Raw genomic sequence first — 22,718 nt, forward strand, 5'->3', positions numbered from 1 at the left:
TTGAATGATCAGACAGTGCAGTTAATCACAAAGGCTATAACCAAAAGGCAGCAAGAACAGGCTTGAAAGGGCTACATTGAGGACAATGGTTGCAGCCTTATCTTTATTACATGGAGCAAGGGGGGTGGTTCAGTATCAAACCGGCAATTTGGTGCCAATATCTTATTTTGTAAATACAGCTGCCTTTTATGACTCAGTCATGCACTTTTAATACTTGGTTACTAAAGCATGTCAGGCCCCAAACTATATTTCTCTCCTCTCATCCTGGTGGAGATGACACAACAGCTGCACACTATTTTTGGTTGAGAGGGTTTGAAGATCCCTCCTTCCTGACAGTATTTTCAAAGCCCAATTGTGGGCAGGGTGAAAGGAACGCAGGGAAACAGAATGGTTAATGCTGGCTTCTGGAATAACTGTTTTTGCTGATTAGAGCCTGAGCCTGCCACCGTCATTAAGCATGAAACAGTGTTTATATAAGCCACATGAGTCTGTAAACCCACAGAGCACATGCAAACTGGTTGTGCACACAGCTGCAGAGCTGTCGGCACTCCTGTGCTTAAGCTGAAAATGGCTTCAGCTCTCATGGTCTCAGTTTGTCTCTAACACTGAGGCCACCACTCCCAATGCTTTACTATTATTACACTGTAGGCATCCGACTTCAAATAATTCTGTTTGCCTTTATGTGTGATGTCAATGTAAGAAACTATTAATGTACCTCTTGGAGATCTATATTTTTTAATTTTCTGAACCTCCAAACTTGTTCTTTAACAAGTGGCAGTGGGCAGAATTACAGCTGATCCCATAGCCATTTTAGTATAGCTAAACCAGCATATGTTAAGTTTCGTGGTGTGTGTGTGATGCTGCCACATTAAAATTCATTATCTCTGAAATGTGTCTAGGCCACAACCTACCACATCTTGAAAAGTCTTTCAAAAGAGAGTGACCAGGGCCATGTTTCCACGACAATGGAAGGAGAAGCGAATGGAGGAGTACTGGATTTTTTTTTAAAGGAATCAGCTTTGCTGCACTTTGGTCTATGCAGGGCTCCACGAGTAGGTTCTCTGCACCAGTAAAAATCACTTCACGGAACATACTTCTGGGTGGGGGTGGGGCTTGGAATGAAAGTCATCTGACTGGCAGGGGCTGCTCAACCAATAGGAGAGGCTTCCCCCCCTCTCCTCTGAAAGTCCAGATGCACCTGCAATTCAGGAGCAAACCTCATTGAGCACAATGGGAGTTACTTCCGAGTAGGCACACATATGCTTGTGCTGGGAAAGGGGTGAGGGGAAGAACACAAAACCGGGAAACCAGCCCCCATTTTAACCCACATGATCTCTGTAATGAAGGGTCGAAGTAGTTACTGTGTAAGGCAATAAACCAAACAAAAGAGAATCAGAGCTTTGAGATCATGCTTTACCACACTTAGGGACTTGGGCTTTAAACTGTGCCATGTCAATTGAGGGGAATCTCTGTAAGTTCTGATGTGGGCATTCAGAGGGCAAGCCTCAATGACTACAAGGGGAGTTACTTCTGAGGAGATACTAATGGGTTTGTTGTGGGAAAGAGAGCAGTAAACACAAAGACAGAAACCAGCCCCATTTGAACCTGCAGGACCTCTATTAAACCAAACAAAGGCGAATCGGAGTCTTGAGAACATGCTTTACTGCACTTAGGGAATTGGGCTTTAAATTGTGCCATGTCAATTGCGGGGGTTCTCTGTAACTTCTGATGTGGGCATTCAGAGGGCAAGCCTCAGCACAATGGGAGTTACTTTTGAGGAGACACCAATTGGCTTGCACAGGGACAGGAAACACACAGGAAACACCCCTTGACCAGGGTCACGGTGAAAGGCACACCCTGGGGCAGGGCTAGCGTATCTGAGGTCAGTGCGGGGGTTGGGGCACACAGCAATTATACCCAGGAGAACCCAACTTAAGGAAAAGAATCAGACTTTAAGCAGCTTCAGGAAATCTGGGTTTTCCCTGATAAGCTCTGGGGTGGCTGCTGGATGGCCATAACGTCATGTATCCCTAATGACCTCAACATGCAGCCAGCTCAGAGTAAATTGCTGGTGGAGACACCTCCCAGGACATGATAAGTCTGCTGGCACCAACTACTCATTGCAGGCCTCAGACAGCCTTGCTTTCTGTTCTTCCCACTTTTCTAATCAGCAGGTGCACAGGCACTAGAATTCTTGCAGCCTGAGTTGTTGTTATTCTATGGCCGCAACTCTATACCCACTTACTGGATGTAAGGCCCACTGAACTCAATGGGACTTACTTCTGAGTAGTGTGTGTCTCATCACAGGAATAGACTAAGGCAGCTCATGCTCTGCTAATGCGAGGCTGCTTGCAGCAAGAAAACTAACTAAACACCACAGAGAAAACCTCTGTGCTAAAGGCTTCTAACACATACCTCAGATCCAAAATTTTCTAACACATACCTCAAAGTCTTCTGAGAACCCATGCTGGTTGTTGGCATACAGTTCACTGATATGCTTAACAAACTGTTTGACAGGAACAGCTTCCATGTCATCTGCAAATTAAAAAAGAGATTCCGCTGTATAGTTAATATTTTACAACTGCAAAGGCTAGTGCTCTCTTCTAGGGTTTGTAAATAACATCTCTATCTAGCAGCAGCTCGTTAATAATCAGTGTACGAAGATTGTTTTATGTACCTTCAGTGGAGACTGGTGGCTTTGATGTCAGTGGGGCGGTGAATCCGCTCCAGGTTTCAGTCAGAACCAGTCAGAACTGCAAAGGAGATTCGTACCTTCGATAGCTCCTTTAGAGTTCTGACTGGTTCTGACTGAAACCCTGGAGCAACCAGTCTCCACTGTGTATCTTCACTGCTGAAATGAGTCCAAGATAACATGCATTCAGTTAGCATACAGCAAGGTTGGTGCTACTACTTAAAGTGGTCTAGTTATTACTTGTTGGTACTATCACCAAACTCTCATCCATCACCATATAACTCTCATCCATCACCACGTCGTTGCTGTGTTGGCAAATTCTCATTTTATTATGCTATTCAATGGGAAAGTTGTTTTATTGGTTCTACTTTATACAGGTGTGATGCCAGTAAGAACATTCATGACATTCAAAGAACATTAAAAGTAACCCTGGACAGGTTACTGTTGGACATACTTATTCAGGGCTGATTTGGGCTGCATAAATGTACTTGTAGTGGTTGGGTTTGCCTTGTAGTTCAGAAATCACAGTGTATCTGCATATGATTACCTTTTGTTATGTGACTAATCACGGATAATGCAAATATGTGTAGGGCATATTACCGTTGTATGGCTGTAGCTTATCATTAGGGAACACTGTGCAAAGTGATAATATATTCATACTTAGTGAAGACTTTTGGTTCTAAACTATACTCTTGGCATCAATTCTACTACCTCTGATTTCTACTACTGATTGGTGGGAGATTTGGGAGAGATAAAAGGAAGTACTTCTTCACACAGCACATAGTCAAACTATGGAATTAACTACCATGAGACATAGTGATGGCTACCAATTTGGATGGCTTTAAAAGGGGGTTTGACAAATTCCTGGAGGAGAAGGCTATCAGTGGCTACTAGTCCGGATGGCTATATGCTACCTCCAGTATCAGAGGCAGTAAGCCTATGTACACCAGTTGCTGGGGAACATGGGCAGGAGGGTACTGTTATGCTTATGTCCTGCTTGTGGGTTTCCTGCGGGCAGCTGGTTGGCCACTCTGTAAACAGAATGCTGAACTGAATGGACCTTGGTCTGATCAACCACAGCATTTCTTCTGTTCTCATGTACTGTCATGTACAGGACTGGATTAACCATTAAGCTAAGAAAGCTATTGCGTAGAGGCCCAGCCAAAAAGGTTTGTCCATGGAAAAATTCCAGTCGATTGTGCCTGTGCTTGTATTAATAACAAGTCAACTTTTAATATATTAATAAAATATATGGAAGATGCACATTTATGCTTGCTCTGAATACACAATCAGTAGTTTGCTGTTTCATGGTTTCTACTGTGTGACTGTAACATTTTAAACAAAAATTGTGTGTACCCTTGAATCATAAGTGCAGTGTTGTGTGACTTGTAGCCATGTTGCTATTTCCTGACCTTTCTCTAGGTATCCCAATGGAACATTGTTGCCACTAAAATCTGGGGAAATTGTTGAACATGCTTGGTGACAAGTCCCTCCTCTAGAATGGATTTATTATGATATAATAATGAGAAAGCATGCCAGAAAATGGTCTTCTGTCCTCCAAAGGTAGGTTTTAAGTCTATTTTCCAATACAACTAACATCTCTAAAAGTAAAGCAAATTTCATACCAACTTTGTATGAGCTAAGTTTTGACACAGTGGATGAAAGTTAAAAAAAATAATAATTCCCAAGATCAGTTAGGATATGGAGTCTGTGAAATCTTATCCCACAGTCAGAACCACTGATCTCATCCCTTTCAGTGAACCCTTGTTTTAGTTTATCCAACTTAAAATGACAGTTTTCCAACGTATCTAATTAAAAGAGTTAAACAATACAAATTGTAATATTGTAGACAACTGACTTGCCTGGTACGTCTTTTTAATGGTTCTGTCTGCCCTAACAGAGCTGTAGCTTCATGGAATTAGGACATTATAATTCTTTGCACATGTTGTTGATGATGATGTGGTACATGCAAAAAATATCAAATACCAAACACCACACGCTAAGTTAAACCAAAGGCTTGATAACTATAGGAATGAGGATAACTCCAACTTTGAAGAGACCAATGGGTTAGATCCAGACATAGTTATGCTAAGAGTAGACCCACTGAAATCAAGGGGACTTCAGGTAGTCATGATTAAATTAAGTTTCATTGAATTCAATGGATCTACTAACAGCTTGACTAAGTCTGGATCCAACCCAATGACTATTTTTCTACTTTGGGACAATTAGCACCACAAATTCCCCCACATTCCCCAGATTTATGCTATATCAGTAACTGGGATGAACAAAGGTCAAGGATAGACTGCAATCCCTATTTCACGAAACAATGAAGTCAAACCACCACTTGATGACAACGGGTTAAATTCAACATCACACTAGCAAAGTCTACTAGTGCGATAGGACCATCTCCCTCTCTCTTCCCCTCTGCAGCCCTCTGCGACACCCCAAAACCTCTCTGGCAAGTTCCCCAGCCCTCTGCAGCAGATTTTGAGAGTTTGTGGAGGGTGGAGGTTTGCCGCCTCCTGGTTCCACTGACTATGCTGTTTCCATCAGCAGAATGACAGCACTGGATACAACCATATGTGCATCTTCCTGCCCGCAAATGTATTTCATGAGTGATGTTTTTCTTTCCCAGTTCAGCTTTTCCTCTCTTCCCCATTACCATCTCCGTCAGTCTGTTCTTCACTTCCCTCTTCATTTCTTACTATACAGCTAAGAAAATCTCCACATATGGATTGCATTCCCATCAAGTTCCCCATCCTGTCTTCTTAAATTGTCCAGCAAGTGAAAAGGTTAATGCTGACACAGAGCACTACTGAACATCACAATGAGATGATCCTAACTCCACACCCATCTTTACCAAGCTGCCAGAAGACTCAGGGACACCATATGGTCTGAGATAAATTATTTGATGCGTGAAAGCTTTTCATTTTGAAAACAGGATAAGCTCTTAAGAGACTGAGTGTCTCAGCATGGGTAAACGGTAACTCAGGTAGATAATCTTCAGGTTCAGCCCCACAACAGTAGGATTAAAGATTCTGAACTATCAAGCAGACTGAAAAAAATGACTGATTTTGACTTACAGAACATATGCCTGAGGCAAACATACTGCCAACCCACATTCATTTTGTCCTTTCTCCTTGCCTCGAAAAGTCAGAGATACAAGTAATTTGGGGGGCTGTGATTTGCCCATTTTGGTACTCTCAGCATACTTCAGGAGCACTGTGTTATGGGAAAACATATAGTCAGGCATAAGCAGAGCTTGAGAATTCCACATTCCAATATGCAGTCATTGTTTGAAAATTCCATCCTGTTCTTTGAAGGCCATTTGACCTTCCTTGCTGATGAACTCTCAAGAGCTCCTCAAAGAAAATCTGCTAAGCTAACATATAAGGAAAGTGCTTCTTCTAGGTATCTCTTATATAGTGGCTACTGCTAAGCTTCTTTTCCATTTCAGCACAAATGTGCTTCAGAGACCATAACTCTTTTAGTCTACTGACTAGATTAATGAAATCCTATAAAGGCTAATTAGGAAACCTAACAGTTGCTCAATGAATATTCCCATCTGAGCAATTAGCTTTTTCCTTGCCTAAAATCAGACCAGCATTCATTAGTGTCACTATGAAAAAGACACCCTTCCTACTGGTTCCATCATTTAAAAAATGGAAGGAGATTTTACATTAATGACATTTCATAACACATTTTTATTAATTTTGATATTTTCCCCATCTTATCTCAGTGACTTAAGACGGTGCCAATACATCCTTATGCTATGCCGGTATTCGAGCTGAAGTGATTCTGTAGTAAATACAACCATATCTATTCTGAGGTTATGCACTGAAATAAGTATACACTGAAATAAGATAATTCTCAAGTTTTTAAGAAGGGGTTGGGGAAAAAATCCCAACGTCAGCTATAACCTGATGGGATCTGAGCTAGTAATGACCAACCAAGAAAGATATCTTGGTGTTTTGGTAGACAGCTTGATGAGAATGTCAACCCAGTGTGCTGCTGCTGCAAAAAAGGCAAACTCCATGTTAGGAATAATTAGAAAATGAATTGAGAACAAAACTGCTAATATCATACTGCTGTTATACAAAGCTATGGTACAACCACCCTTAGAATACTGTGTACAGTTCTGGTCACTGCACCTAAAAAAAGATATTTTAGAGCTGGAAAAAGTGCAGAAAGGGGCAACTAAAATGATCAAGGGGCTAGAGCAACCCCCAATGAGGGAAGATTACAGCAGCTGAGATTGTTTAGCTTGTGGAAAAAAGTGAGTAAGGGGAGACATGATAGAGGTGTACAAAATTAGTCATGGTGTGGAGAATGTGGACAGGGAGACATTTGTCTCCCTCTCTCATAATACTAGGAACAGGGGTCATCCCATGAAGCTGATTTTTGGGAGATTCAGGACAGATAAAAGGAAGTACTTCTTCATGGAGTGCATAGTTGAACTATGGAATTTGCTACCACAAGACATAGAATCATAGAATAGTAGGGTTGGAAGGGGCCTACAAGGCCATCAAGCCCAACCCCCTGCTCAATGCAGGAATCCAAGTCAGAGCATCCCTGACAGATGGATGTCCAGGCTCGTCTTGAATGCCTCCAGTGTGGGAGAGCCCACCACCTCCCTAGGTAAGTGGTTCCATTGTCGTATTGCTCTAACAGTCAGGAAGTTCAGCCAGAATCTGGCTTCCTGTAACTTGTGCCCTTTATTCCCTGTTCTGCACTCTGGGATGATCGAGACGAGCTCCTGGCCTTCCTCTCTGTGACAACCTTTCAAGGACTTGAAGAGCGCTATCCTATCTCCCCTCAGTCTTCTCTTCTCAAGGCTAAACATGCCCAGTTCTTTCAGTCTCTCTTCATAGGGCTTTGTTTCCAGTCCCCTGATCATCTTTGTTGCTCTCCTCTGACCCCTCTCCAGCTTGTCTGCATCCTTCTTAAAGTGTGGTGCCCAGAACTGGACACAGTACTCCAGGTGAGGCCTAACCAGTGCTGAGTAGAGGGGAACTAGTACTTCCCGGGATTTGGAAGCTATGCTTCTATTAATGCAGCCCAAAAGAGCATTTGCCTTTTTTGCAGCCACATCACATTGTTGGCTCATATTCAGCTTGTGATCGACAACAATTCCCAGATCCTTCTCGCTTGTAGTGTTGTTGAGCCACGTATCCCCCATCTTGAAACTGTGTATTTGGTTCCTTTTCCACATAATGATGGCTACTGTAACATGCCTACTATATTAATGTATATGTTTGCATTGCACTGCAAGTGTGACTCAGGTAAGATAGGGTTAATAGAGTGTTAGAGACTGAAAGGTGGGACGTGTGTGTGTGTGAGGATTCTGAGGTTATAAAAGGAATGAACTGACAGTCAGATAGGGCCTTAGGGATTGTGGAAGCTACACTGAGTGAGTGGGGTTTGGGAAATAGGATTTAGAAGGGGTAGAGTAGGTTGGTAGGTTAGGACTACATGTAGATTGAATAATAATAATAATAATAATAATAATAATATAACTCTTCTTGTATTAAATAATTTGATCTGTTCATTTTTAACTTCAAAACTTTATTGCGCTACCATTAGAAAAACGTATTTCCTTGTCACTTCTCCTGTATTGGGCAGAGAGAACCAATTAGGCATATTAGGTGTCTCCTAACCCAGAGAGTAAAAAGGGCTGAAGCCTGGGGCTGAAGCCTGGGGTGTCAGTGAGGACACTTGATCCTGTGGAGGCAGATGTCCTGAGGCGGTTTTCTTCTCAGTTTCATCAGGTGGAAGATGGAGAAGTTAGAATCCAGGGCAGGAGCGTCACAGCCACCAATCTGGATGGCTTTAAATGGGGGGTAGACAAATTCCTTGAGAAGACTATCAATGGATACTAGTCCTGAATCCTCTATGATACCTCCAGTAATCAGAGGCAGTAAACCTATGTATGCGAGTTGCTGGGGAACATGGGTGGGAAGGTGCTGTTGCACTCATATCCTGCTTGTGGGTCTCCTGTTGAGAGCTGGTTGGCCACCTTGTGAACAGAATTCTGGACTAGATGGACCCTTGGTCTGATCCAGCACGGCTCTTATGTTCTAATTTCTCCACTTCCTGTGGTACTCTCCACTCTCTTCCCTGGAGATCATGATACAGATTGCGCTTTTCCTCCCACTGCTGGCAGCAAGGAAAGCGGTATCTCTATCAGGATTGCTGAGATGCATCGATGTATTGTACCTGTACATGTGGCCCCCAAGCAGGCCCAGCTTCAAGCAAGCCACTGATGCTGTCACCCAGCTCCTTCTTCTGGAGGTGGCAGCTGCACTGCTATCACCTCCTGTCAACCCTCTTACCCAACCTGCTTGGCTGGCCAGCTGGCCACTCCCACCTGCCACTTGCCTCCCACCTACCCTCCCATCCAACCTGCTTACAAGAATACAAGAATTCTGGAAAAGTGTGGTTTCATCTCTGACTACAAACCAGGATAGAATAACCCCTGGCAGTCATAAGAACATAAGAAGAGCCATACTGGATCAGATCAAGGGTCCATCTAGTCCAGCATTCTGTTCACACAGTGGACAACCACGGGAAACCCACAAACAGGATGAGTGTAACAGTACCCTCCCACCCATGTTCCCCAGCAACTGGTGTACATAGGCATACTGCCCTGGTACTGGAGGTAGCCACTGACATCTTTCTCCTCCAGGAATTCGTCAACCCCCCTTTTAAAGCCATCCAAATCAGTGGCCATCACTACATCTTGTGGAAGCAAATTCCATAGTTAATGGCACGTGGGAGAAGGAAGTTGGGAAGGGTAGGAAGGAATGTATGGGCATACCACTTGTTCTCAGTTTGATAAACATGGCTTATCAAACCAAGGTTATTTCTGAACTGGGCCTACTTTTCCATCTAGCCCAGCACTGCTTACTTTGGCAGTGGCTCTCCACGGTCTCAGAAGGAGGGCTTTCCCATCACCTTCTTTCTGATCTTTTTAATTGGAGTTGACAGGGATTGAACCTGTGATCTGCATCGAAAGTATGTGCTCTAACACTGAGCTATGGGGTGTAGAAGGGCAGAAATTTGGAGAAGTAGGGATACAGTGCACTCAGAAATGTTAAGTGGGTGATTCAAAAAGATTTAGGGGCCCACTAAAAAAAAAAAGGTCTTGCATGCAGTGTAAATGTAAACTGTTGCAGCAGGGTAAGAGTTTGCTTTGGACTGTGAAGGCTGAACAATCCAATGTGTACAATAGAGTAAGTCTCATTGAACTCAAGTGGGACTTACTTCCAAGTAAGCATGCATAGGATACCTAGAGCTGTAAGTCACTCATGTTAAAGATCTGCCCTCTGTGTTTAAAAAGAAGGATGCAATCAAAATATTGTCTTCATGTACCTCCTAGAACAGTTTGTCTTTCCATTTTATTACTGCAGTTTGCCAGAAGCAAATCAGTACATATCATTTTATTTCTGCTAAAATAACTGCTGGGGGATTAGTTTTAATCCTACAAAGACATCAGATCATTTATATAGTGCTCATCCTTGCAAAAACCATAAAGACAAAGGAATTCAGTGGATTCCCTTCCCAGAGCTGAAACTATCAGTTGAACGCCCTTTATGATGTTGGCACCATGCTGAAATCAGTGACCTTAGCATTAGATATAAATTATAATTACTGAGCAACATGTATTGTGGCATGCCACATCCTGTGGATTTTCAATGTATATCTATAAGTTCATACAAGTGGCTACTTAAAAATAATAAATAAACCCACTCTCTTAAAGGTGCTGCAAAATCTTCAATGAATATTTATCACAATCCATGTTAGAACATAAGAGGAGCCAAGCTGGATCAGACCAAGGGTCCATCTAATCCAGTATTCTGTTTACACAGTGGCCAACTAGCTGCCTACTGGAAATGCACAAGCAGGACATGAATACAACAGCAGCAGCACTGCACCCCCCACCCCCGCCAAGTTCCCCAGCCACTGGTGTACATAGGCATACTGCCTCGGATACTGGAGGTAGCATATAGCCATCAGGACTAATAGCCCTTGACAGCTTTTTCCTCCAGAAATTTGTCCAACCCCCTTTTAAAGCCATCCAAACTGGTGGCCATCACTTCGTCTTATAGTAGTGAATTCCATAGTTCAACTATGCACTGTATGAAGAAGTATTTCCTTTTAGCTGTCCTGAAGCTCCCACCAATCAGTAGTAGAAGTCAGAGGTAGGAGAATTGATGATGCCTTCCCTTGTTTGGACTTTGGAATCTCAATGTTTTAGAAAGAACAGCTTCTGAGGTTTCTGGGGTGGCAGGGAGAAGGATCACAAGGCTGGATCACCCCTTCCAATGGTGGACCTCTCTCCCTCCATAATTTCTCATGGCCCCTGGGATGCCCTCCCAGGGATGCAGTGATAGTGGTGTCCTATTGTAGCCTTGAAGAGTTAGTAGTTGCATCATATGGGGGTGGGGGGAGGAGGGTAGTAGAGTTTTCCCTTCTCCTTTCAATTCTTTCCCCAGGACTTTTATTATGGACAGATTTTTCTTGTCTGTTACTTTCTGCCATTGGTTATAGGTATGGGTGGGATTTTTAACTGATGAGTTCATTTTTAACCAAGAACATTTAAATTTTGTTTTTAAAATTCTAATTATCCTTAATGTCTGTTTCTTATTATTTATAATGATTGATTTTCAATGTATTGGAAGGTGACAGCTCTGTTAAATTATTGTTTTACTTTATTTGGCAGGTTTGTCTGAGAAGAAGGGTTCTATTTTCCAAAAGTGTATGTGAAAATGGTGATTTTGGTACTATTAGGTACTGAAGAAGACCAATTTATGGGCGAAACATGTTTGGTGCCCGTTATACAGTATATGAGCATTTTCATGTTATTCACTTTAGAGATGCATCAAACTGTTTGCTTTTTAATTTTTGTGGTTATAAAGTTTGTTATCTATATATGTATCTATATATTGCCTGCTGAATTTGTTTATTAGATGTGATAAGTCCCAACTTCATCTTTTTCCTTATACTCATCATGCCTAACTGGTGAAGTATGGGAGCCTTTCTAAATCCTTCATGCTATTACAAGCATCTAAATCCACTGAAAGAGAAGGGACAGACCAATGTTCTGATTATAATCCTACATTAAATGCATAGGATTGGAATAAGAACATTCCTAAACACAGTGGTCCATCTCTTCCTGTCAGTGGCTAGATTCTGTGACTTCAATGTATAAACACTGTACATTGTACAATATAAAAGCACAATAAATTATACAGTATGCATACCTTGAATTCACATAACCAATGTTTGGACAATGGTGATTCTACTACATTCCAAATACTGGCTGAAAGAGACGCTATGTTGCTGTTGGCTGGAGCACTTACATCCCACTGAAAAACAATGACTGGGTTATTTAAGATATGATGAGCCATGGCGCCCACGGGCACCATCCCCAATATTCAACCCCCGACTGTGGGTTACTGTGCAGTGCAAACCCAGCCAGTGGGGGTTATGTAAGGGTTAAACAACCTTCGTATAACCCATGATTGTTTAACCCTTGCATAACCCCCGCTGGCTGGGTTCACATGACACTACAACCCATTGAATATAGTTGAATGTTGTTGAATATTCAGGATGGTTCCTGTGGGTGCTGCGGCATGTCATGCAAAGAGCTTGAATGAGACTTCAGCACACAAATAAATATTTAACAGCTCAATCCTACGCATGTCTACCCAGAAGTAAGTCCCACTGTGTTCAGTGGAACTTTCTTCCAGGAAAGTATGTTTAGAACTGCAGCCTAAGTGTCATTAACAGCGCTCACTGGCCCTGATCCAGAATCTGCACGATCAGCAGTCCTCTCTTACAAGAAGAGGCAGAGCAAAAAGAAAAGAGATAATGTGCGTGGCTGAAGATTAATCACACTTCATTTCAATTAAGATGTAATCTAATGTAGCACCATGCCAACAGCAACCATGAAGAGATATGTTAATCACCAAGATTATGCACACAGAATGAAACCTAAATGTATAAACCATATGCACAGATCCACCTTTAAATTATAAATGAAACAGACACCCAGTCTGCCCTTCTTACATCTGCAAACAAGAAATGGAATTCTTTCCTGGGTACTCCAAAAGAGTACCATTTGATGTATTCACTGAGGAAAAGCAGCTTATAAAGAAGAGATAGATTTGGTAAGAGCATACTTGATATGAAAATGCAGTGGATACATCTTTGCCTCCTCCTCCTCCTTAGTGATGGATATGAGGTACAATGACATACAGTGATGATGGAAACATTTGTGTATTAGTGTCAAACTAAAGAGTTGGGAAATCCATGGAAATTTCTCGATTCATGCTAACCTTCAGCAGCTGTGGGGTGTTTCCCCATTGGGTTCAAATTTGTTGCGGAGAGATGCTGGAGAAAGGAGGCAATAGAGATCCAATGGAAGACTTTGGATTAATCAAAGTTTCTTAGACTTTTTGAATATGGGACCCTTTTCTAAACATATTGTGCCTTCCGGGCCAGCCACCCCAACAACCACAGTTCATGGATGAGTGCCAGGAGACTGTTGCATAAAGGAAAAGAACAGAATATCTTGTAAGCATTTTGGAGGGGAAGCTGCATACTGATTCCTTTAAGGCAGCATTCTCCAACCTGGGTCCCTCTAGTTGTTTTAGACTACAGCTCCTGAGCCCCGATCAGCATGGCCAATGGTCAGGGAATATGGGAATTGTAGTACAAACAATCTGGAGGGATTTGGTTTCCCGAAGGCTTAAGCACCTGAACCTAGTTGGACACATGATGAACATCAGAGGCCTTCCTCTGAGTGTCTCCTCCGAGGGAGGCTTGGAAGGTGGCAACAAGGGAGAGGGCCTTCTCAGTGGTGGCCCCCCATTTTCCCACTGAGATCTGCCTGGCACCAACACTGTCATCTTTTCAGCACCTGGTTAAGACTGTCCTCTACTCCCAGGCAACTGACGACATATGAAGGGGCATTTATGTCAGTTGTTTCTTCAGGTCCAGTAATGGGTTTAGCAGTTTAAATGGTTTTACATTTGGTACGTTGGAGATTTTATATTATGTTTTTGTGATCTTATATTGTGGTGAGTATTTATGCGAACAGGCCAGACAGCCTTGGCTGTTGGGTGGTATAGAAATGAAATAAATAAATAAGAACAATAATTAAGGAATTGCTTGATTGCCTTTTCCTTTCTTTTTCCTTTTCTTTATTTAGGTGGAAATGCATATTAAACGTGAGCATCAGCAAACCTTTCCCCCTTATTTTGTAATGCAGGTAAATGTTTTACTGGTCTATTTTGTGAGGTGTTTTTTTTTAATTTTAAAAAAATTGCAACCCATATTATTTTTAATGCTATGATTTGCTCTATGAAAAGATAACAGGGAGCCATCGAAAACGAAGTGGGCTAAGAAAGGCAACAAAACAAGGTAAAGTGTGTGTGTGGAACAAGATGGCTAGCACATTTAATAATGTTTAATAAGTCTGCTGTCCAGGAACAGTTGCTCTCCCCCTAAGGGTATGATCCCAGATGAGACCTATGCTTTTTGATTTACATTAGTGCGTAATAGCTGTAAGGGCGACTGAACTAATGATCCTGTCTGTGTCCTGTGTTTTTCTAGATTGCACAGTAGAGATAATTATGAATTGTAATGAGGACTCTAGGCTTCGGGACAGAATGTGCAAAGATTAGTGCATATCTATTGGTTATTTAGTTATATGCTCAATAATGAGGTAAATGTCTTCAGTGGAAAATGAAGCATCTATATTAGCATCTGTATTATTACAGTTGCAGACTACCAAAACTCTATTATAGCATCAATAATTAGTATCATGCATTCTGGAGCTGCAAAAGATTCAAAAGCTCTCATAGAATGGCTTTCCCCCCCTTTTAAATGGAAATGCAAAGGTATTTCACATTTTTAGATATACATAGTCAAATTGCTTCCACTGTGGCTGTATAACTGAATGAAATTAGGTCTGCTCAGCTCAGTGAAATAGATGTACAGCTCCACAGGGACATATTTAACTATCCATTTAAAACTACTGCCTGGGGTATCACTAGAAAATAAGGTTACTTTAAGGAACTGGTGTTTGTTAAAATGTCATTTATACTTTACTTCCAGAATCAATACAGCATGGAAGATTTTCTCACGCTCCCTGGCTGTTTCTAAAGGGGAAAAAAGTTCAACAGAGGTATCGTTTTATCAACAGTACAAGAGAATCAAAAGGAAGAATTTCCCATTTAACCTTAAAAAGGCTTTTCAGAAGAATGACCGCGCAGGAGTTATAACTGATGGGCAGGCAGGTGCAAAATGGCACTCAGCAGCTGGCTCAGGGGAATGGGAACTGAAAGCCTTTTCTGGTTTGGTGGGGAAGCAGGGAAAGGCATCAGGATGAGGTTAGGGCTACTCTAACAGACCAAGAAATTTTTTTTTTAAAGTGCTTCTACATATATGTGTATTTTTAAGTCTCCTCCACTTAAAAGTGAATCTTATCATGAGTATTAGAAATGTTCACTGTGTGTGTGTGTGTGTGTGTGTGTGTGTGTAACTGCTTTAGAACCCGTTTTGGGGCTTTGTGTAGGGGGCTTCATCACTCCAGTTTGCTTTGGGAAAGACCTGCTTCACTTTGGACCTGAAGTAGAGCCTCACTTTGGTTTTCCAAAGCTTTAGATGTCTCCTCATTGAGGGTCTTTGGTGCTGTCTGTGTGGACTTGCATAGGGGCAAATAAAGGCTGTACCCCCAGGAAGGACCCTGTTGTGTGCCTTTAGAGCAATGCTGACAGTTGCCCTGATGTTCTATGAAACTCTGGGGTGGGTCTGAAGCTTCAGGACCAGCCCACTTTGCTCCATACCGCTCTGGGGAAGTCCTGCTTTGAACTTTGTCCAAACCACGTGCATGGCCTCTAATGAGTACCATGTACATAAAGCATGCACAAATAGCTTCAGCAGTTTCCATTTTGGTCATTGCTTTACAATGCATCTAACAAAGAAGCCTCTTTAATTCTATAAACCTTGGTTTATTCATCAGTAAAAAGTGACACAATACACATAAATGCTGGAAGGAATTTCCCTCCTTCAGAAAGAGAAAGTGAGAAAAACTTTTTCTAGTATCTGGAGGTTTTCAGGGTGAATTCCCACACGAATTTACCTACTCTACTTCAGATTAAAAAGAACTTCTTACGAACTCCTATTTGGTAGAACTGGAACCTTCCAGTGCAGATGTTAGTGAAAGTCTACTGAGGAGCAACTATTTCCTCAAATGTGGAGGGGAGGGGGAAAGGTGTAGGCACACTCCTTAAAAATCCTTCTCTCAACGTGACCCCCCCCCCCATTAAGAACATGCCGTCACATTTTGAGCCACTATAACCCTACTTTTGGGAAAATCCAAAAACTTCTGGATATGTATGGTCTGCTCTGCAAACACTTCTGATGTGAAGTCTGTTTGAAATCTTATGAAGAACAATCTTTCAACATCTGGTGAGCCTGTTTAAATGCAAATACATTACGGGAGTGACCACAGTTCAGTGGCACAGCACCTGCTTTGCATGCAGAAAGTCCCAGGTGCAATCCCCAGCATCTCCAGGTGGAGCTAGGGAATACTCCTGCCTGCAACCCTGGAGAGCCACTGCCAGTCAGTGTCAGCAATACTGGGCTAGATGGACCCAGGGTCTGACTCAGTAGAAGGCAGCTTCCCATGTATTTCACATATTATTCTGAATAGCCAATCTGAAGTTTCATCAAGCCACATTGGCTGGGAGATGATTGGAAAATAAATGTACCCTCTTTCTCTGTACGAAATAGCTCTGTAAGCTATTTATATATACTACACATGGGACCAGCAGCAACATGTTGACATTAGGATGCCAGCCAGCCAGCTATGCCCTCCTCCATGACACTCAATTCTGTTTCCCCTCTCACCTGTTTTCTGCACCACCACCCCAACAGTCAGCATTCAATGGCCACTGAGCACATTCAGTCCTTAATGGGCTGTTTTGGGTTTCTTTCCCATCCTTAAGAGCTTCCCCCCACCTCACAGATGCTTTTTGTACTTTGGAGCTCCCCCAAGCCTGCTGAGTGGGGCCATTCTCTCATCTTATGCATGAGTGGGGCTATTTTGGCTGCATAAGCAATGGCACTCATGCCTGAACATCAGAAATCAAGGGAGCAATAACTCTGCCATACAGGCTTATGTTTCATCCAATGATAGAAATATTATTTGTTCACAAACTCTCTTTTCTTAGAGGTCTATCTTATGAATGGTTACTCAGACATAAGCTGCACTGAGCTCAACTGCTTTAAGACCTTTAACATATATTCCTGGGGTTTCATTTCAGCACAGGCAAGCTACAAGAACTAAAGTCTCAGATAATCCCCCTTATTTCATTATCATAGTAGATCACCCTACATATATCAAAGTAATTTGTATGGACTGTAGTAATAAAATTCAGATGCTGAACTAAGATAAGATAGATCAAGGGTCTCTAACCGTTTTGGGCCTGTGGGGGCACATTTGGCATTTTGAAAACGTGCCCTTGGTACCACAACAAATTAGTGGCTCTAGGAGGGTGGAGGGCCAATAAAAAAAAATGATTCTATTCCCCCCCGCCTTATCTGTGTTTGTGTGTGTACATGAATGTGCACAGTGTGTGCATACTACTCATTTTGGCTTCTCACTCTCTGGCTCCCCCTTCCTTCCTTCCTTCCTTCCTTCCCTCTCTCAAGCTCTTTTTCCCCTCCTTCTCTGTCTCTTTATCTCTCTGGTCCTCTTTCTCTGCCCACTTCTCTGGTCCCTCTTTCTCTCTCCCCATCCCCATGCAAATGGATGGAGCAATTTCTACATTCACTTGCATGGAGTGAGAAAAAGCCCTCTGGCTGAAAACTGGCTGGAGGGGGGTGGGTGAAGCCCCTCCACCCCAGGACCCTGTTGTTCTAAGGGATCTTAGTAGAGGGTGGACTTTAACCCTCCTCCAACCATTTTTGGCAATGAGCACTTTTTCCCCATTGTGCAAGTGAATGGTGGAATCACTCCATTCATTTGCAGAGGGGGAAAATGACTTGGAGGGTACCTCAACCTGGCCTTGTGGGCACCATGGCTCCCATGGGCTCCATGTTCGAGATCTCTGAGCTAGATAGCTGCTATAAAACTTTTCATTCAGTGCACTGTCAAGTCAAACATTTCCCCATCAGCTAGTCAAGGAACACTGATTTCTATAATATACGCAAAACACACCTGGAATCATCTGCTCCATCTTATCATTTCTGACATTGTCACCCACATTGTTCAAGTCCTGGAGCTGGGAAGATCTACCTCCTTGTCAGAGCACCAGAAACACCAACACCACCATATCTGGGAATCCACTCTGGCTCCTACCCAGTCTCACTCTACAGCACCTTTTTCCACTGGTCAACATGGACAGGGTTGCTCTCGGAGAGGAGCAACATTCTACTACCTGCTAGTCAGAGCTCTAGAGACATCATCACCACCACACCTGGGACTGAGCTGGGTTTCCTGCCCAGCCCACTCTTCAGCACCTCTTTGATAAACAGATGAGTGCCTGCAAAAAGCACTGTCCTTTGGATGGCTTTTTGGGCTAGTTATTTATGGTGTGGTGTGAGTGTTTCTTTTCTATATATTAAGGTAGATTTTATATTTACAATACCATTTTTATTTCATGTGGCCTCTCATTCTTTCTCTCTCTCTCTGATATTTATGAATAGCTTTCATTAAAAGAAATGTCTAAGTGATGCACAAAAATATAAGATCATAATTAAATACTATATAGTATTATGGTAAACAGAAGATCAGTAAGTGTCAAAAACATGGAAGGACTGGCACCTGTCTAATTTGTAGTGGTAGAGAGTTCCAGAGAGTGGGCACTATGATACTAAAGGCCCTGTTCTGAGCCATCATGGACCAGACCTCTGAAACCTTGGGCATCACTAGAAGGATGAGCACAGAAACTGTACAGGTAAGTACAGGAACAGCCGATCTCTCAAATATTGTGGTCCTGAGTTACTTAGGGCTTTCTCAGCAAGTACCAAAATCTTAAACCTATCATGGTAACAGAAAGGCAGCTACTGCAGCTTCCAGACCAACCTCAAGGGCAGTCCCACGTAAAGCTTATTGCAGTAATCAGATTTTGAGGTTACCAGCGCATGGTAACCATCCCTGTCCAGGAATGGCCATCACTGTCTCACCAGCCTTTTATCCCCCAAACTATTTGATTTTCTAAAAGACTGTGATGCTGTAGGCCACAAAACTATTAACATTAAGAAAAACTGCTGTAAACCACTCAGAGGGGGATCTTATGTGGTCCTATAAATAGGGTCTTAAAGTATTTATTAAATATGTAGTCCCTATTTATAGAATCATAGAATCACAGAATAGTAGGGTTGGAAGGGGCCTACAACACCATCAAGTCCAACCCCCTGCTCAATGCAGGAATCCAAGTCAGAGCATCTCTGTCCAGCCTCATCTTGAAGGACCAAGTAAGATCCCAATTCTGAACATTTAAAAATGCGTGAGTGACCCGACCATCACTTGTATTAAGTTTTTATTTTATACAAAAAATTCTGTCCCACTTTTCCCCTCCAAAAAGGAGTTGTTCAGTGTCATTAACAAAGGATAAAAATGAACAGATGAATAAAAACAACAAGAATTCATCATTAAGAAATCATCAGAGTAAAATGATGTCCAAGAAAAAGAGCCTCTTCCTTTCAGAGAGAATAAGGGATTGTCTACACCAGCCTTCTCCAACCTGGTGCCCCCAAGACGTGTTGGACTACAAGTCCCGCTACACCCAATGGGCATGCTGGCCAACACATCTGGGGGGCTCCAGGTTGAGGAAGGCTGATTTACACAGTCAACCGAGAGAGGCAGTACAGGAATCTTGGGATCTGCATTTTTCAAAAGGTCCCCCCTTGGGAAAATAAACAAACTCCCTCTTTTATGCTGAGATAAAGGGATAGTTTAGAACTATTATCCCTGATGCTCTGGTTCTCTATATTGCAAGGAGCTCTTAACATGGGGAAGCATTAAAAATGCAGTCCTTAGTCTAGTCTTTAAAGGCTTCTTCAATCTAAATTTGCTGAATGTGTGGCTTGGTTCTGAAATGTTTCACTGTACAAAAGTCTTGCAATTATGTTATATGGCCTTAGTCCTGAACACTCCACACCATCTGTACAGGAGTGTGGAGAAATATCACAGATAACTTGCAGAATCCCTGGTATTCTGGAGGAGAGGCATTCTCCAGGGTCATACAATAGAATTTTGGCAATATGTGACAAGAGGATGGAAAGAGTGCTCTATTCTTTCTAGTTTTTTAGGTATATCCCATTGCTTTGAGTATTCTAGTTTGTAGAAGTGTGAACATCATGCATGGCCAACAGAAAAATACCACAACTTGCAAAATTGTATGAAATTCTGAGATGGTGTTTTAGTGCTCATTGGACAGCATGTGTGAAGAAAAGCTGTGTCCGAACAGTTTATCCACAGACCTTTTCTGGTGACAACCCTATAAAGCAGATCCAGTAATAATTTAGAATCCAGCTAATGAGATCACCCTTGGAAAACTGACAAATGTAACCCATTCCAAGTGGCTTCTCTACGTATGTCTGCTCAGGAAATCACTTTAAAAAGTCATCCCATGGATATCAGAATTTATGTTAGCTGAGAGACTCAGCTTTCTGACAAAAGCCTCTGGTTCTACAAAAGAACCCCAAAGTTGTCTGCCTTTATTTTACACAATGTTGTTAGAGATAAATATTTAATTTGTGTGCATGCCTTGGACATAATCTCAAACAAAAATAATTATTTGTTAAAAAAACTTAGAGCAGATTTGGAAATATATATATAAAAGACACCATTCTCAGTGGCAGAACACATGCTTTGTATACATAAGGTCCCAATTCAGTCTTTGACATCTCCAGAGATTTCTAGGGAACTTCAAAAAATTTCAAAGGTGTATTTGGCTAGGAAAGACCAGTGAGGCAGTTCACACAGCATGACAACCTAACGTGGTTGCGGTACATGTGGGGTTTTGAATTCCGAATATCAAACTTCTGCTTGGGGGTTGTTGTGTTGTTTGAACCTGATTAGAATGAGTTATGTGAGGGTTAAACAACCTGTGCATAACCCATGGTCTGTTTAACAGTTATGCAAGGGTTGTTTAATGGGGCTGGGGTAGTTTAACCCTCACATAACCCAAACTTGCTGGGTTGACACAACACGACAACCCTTGAGCGGGGATTGGATATGCAACATGGTGTCTACTGGTGCCGTGGCTCGTCATAGGTTAAATAACCCATGATGAGCCATGCTGTGTTGTCTGAGCCCAGACATTGTAAACCAGGGGTGGGCAAAAGGTAGATCTCCTGATGTTTTGAAGTCTGAGCCAGATGGACCAATGGTACAGGGCAGTTTCCTATGTTCTTGTTACCTTTGAGAGATACTGGTAAGTTAATCTAGTAACTCTAAACTTCAAATCAGTGGTCTACCCAACCAAAATGATGTACTACATGGAGGAAGTGAAATGAAAAGAACATAATCTTATTAAGACAGCATTTATATATTGTAAGGGAGAAAGCCATGTTGATTCCACAGGCCTTTAAAAGAAGTATTTAGGTTTCATTGTTTGAAGAAGTAAAAAGCTGTGTACAGCAGACAATATCAAAATCTTCCCATTAGTGTGTCTTTGGCTCACATTTACCACTGGTGGTAAGAACAGTGACAAACTGTAAGATAGTAGACAGGGCCAGCCCAAGATATTTTGTTACCTGAGGTGAAGAACAAGATGGCGCCCCCTCCCATTCCATGTACAAAAAGCCAACTGGACTACCAGATGACTCTTTCTTCAATACTGGGAATGGGAGAACTTCCTCCACTGCATCTGAAGGTGGCAGGCTAGCTTAGGGGGCACAAGGCAAGCCACATGGCCCATGGCTCTCTCCTCCAACACTCCTGCTGTCTCCCACCATCTGCTGCCTGAAGTGACTGCCTCACTTTGCCTAATGGTAGGACTGGCCCTGACAGTAGGGATGTCATTTTGATATTGTTAGTTTCTAAATAAAAATTAGTAACAAAACTGCATCTACTCTAACAGAACAATCCTAAAATAGTTTACTCAGAATTATCCCACCGAGTTCAAAGGCATTTACTCCTCAGTAAGTGTACTTAGGATTGCAGCCTAAACTGGTGCAACTTTGCCTACCTGAAAATAAAAGCCAGTGCATTGGCTTATGCCAAGATTTGTCCACTTATGTTTAAATTAGGCACAAATGTGAGCTTAGCTATAAAATGGTGTTACATACATAGGACTAAATTTCCCCCCTTAGCTATGCCACAGATAACCTGGTAAGTAGAAGCCTCCATCAAAGACCTTGCATTTCCACAACCTGAGCGCAGCTTGCACTGCTATCCTATACATGCTTACCTGGGAGTAGATACCATTGATCATATTAGGACTTGCTCCTGAGTAGACATGCATAGGATTGTGCTGCAGACCTGAATTTGCTAGCTGCTGGCTGGTGAAGTTGCAGACTTTGAACTGCAGCGAACAAATGGGATTCAGTAAGCCATTACTGGAAAGGTGCGGGAGCCAGAGAAGGTGGGGAGTAAAAGATACGTGGGGGCTTTCTCTTTGATGCTGTCTGACTGACTTGTGTCTTGTCTAGAAAAGAACATGCTAATCCCACACTTCACATCCCCCCGCCCCCCTTTTAATGAAGAACTACAGAAATATTACTGCAAACCAAAGGATGCTGAAAAGCACAGAAAGCAGCCAATAATGGTGGGAACTAGTGGATTCTACCAATTCAGAATATACAGTAGGAATCGTGATTTGTCATACAAATTTGGACGGTCACATTTGTGTGATCAAATCAAAGCATGAATCAGTTATGTCAAGACCATCCTTACCTGGGATGGGAATGATGGGGATGGTTTCGTTTGGCACCACTCGAGGCGAGCTGCTGTCTTCCACGTAGAAATGAGCTGTCTGAAAACATTTTCTGTGGATGCAAGAGA

The 22,718-nt window shown here is 42.3% G+C and overlaps 1 protein-coding gene across 2 annotated transcripts in view; it reads right to left on the reverse strand.

Moving 5' to 3' along the window:
- The window catches only part of PTPRG (protein tyrosine phosphatase receptor type G), a 781,718-nt gene that overhangs the window by 55,035 nt on the left and 703,965 nt on the right, over nucleotides 1-22,718 (reverse strand). For both annotated transcript variants that reach the window (XM_084840496.1, XM_084840495.1), the window contains 2 exons: nucleotides 22,611-22,702; nucleotides 2,444-2,535 (listed from right to left, as the gene is read on the reverse strand). In XM_084840496.1, the coding sequence (XP_084696622.1) occupies nucleotides 2,444-2,535; nucleotides 22,611-22,702 (184 nt within the window). The remainder of the gene's footprint in view (nucleotides 1-2,443; nucleotides 2,536-22,610; nucleotides 22,703-22,718) is intronic.

Source organism: Heloderma suspectum, chromosome 2 (assembly GCF_057233095.1).
Source record: "Heloderma suspectum isolate Gila_16-S chromosome 2, 16-S_ref, whole genome shotgun sequence".
In the NCBI taxonomy this organism is placed as follows: domain Eukaryota; kingdom Metazoa; phylum Chordata; class Lepidosauria; order Squamata; family Helodermatidae; genus Heloderma; species Heloderma suspectum.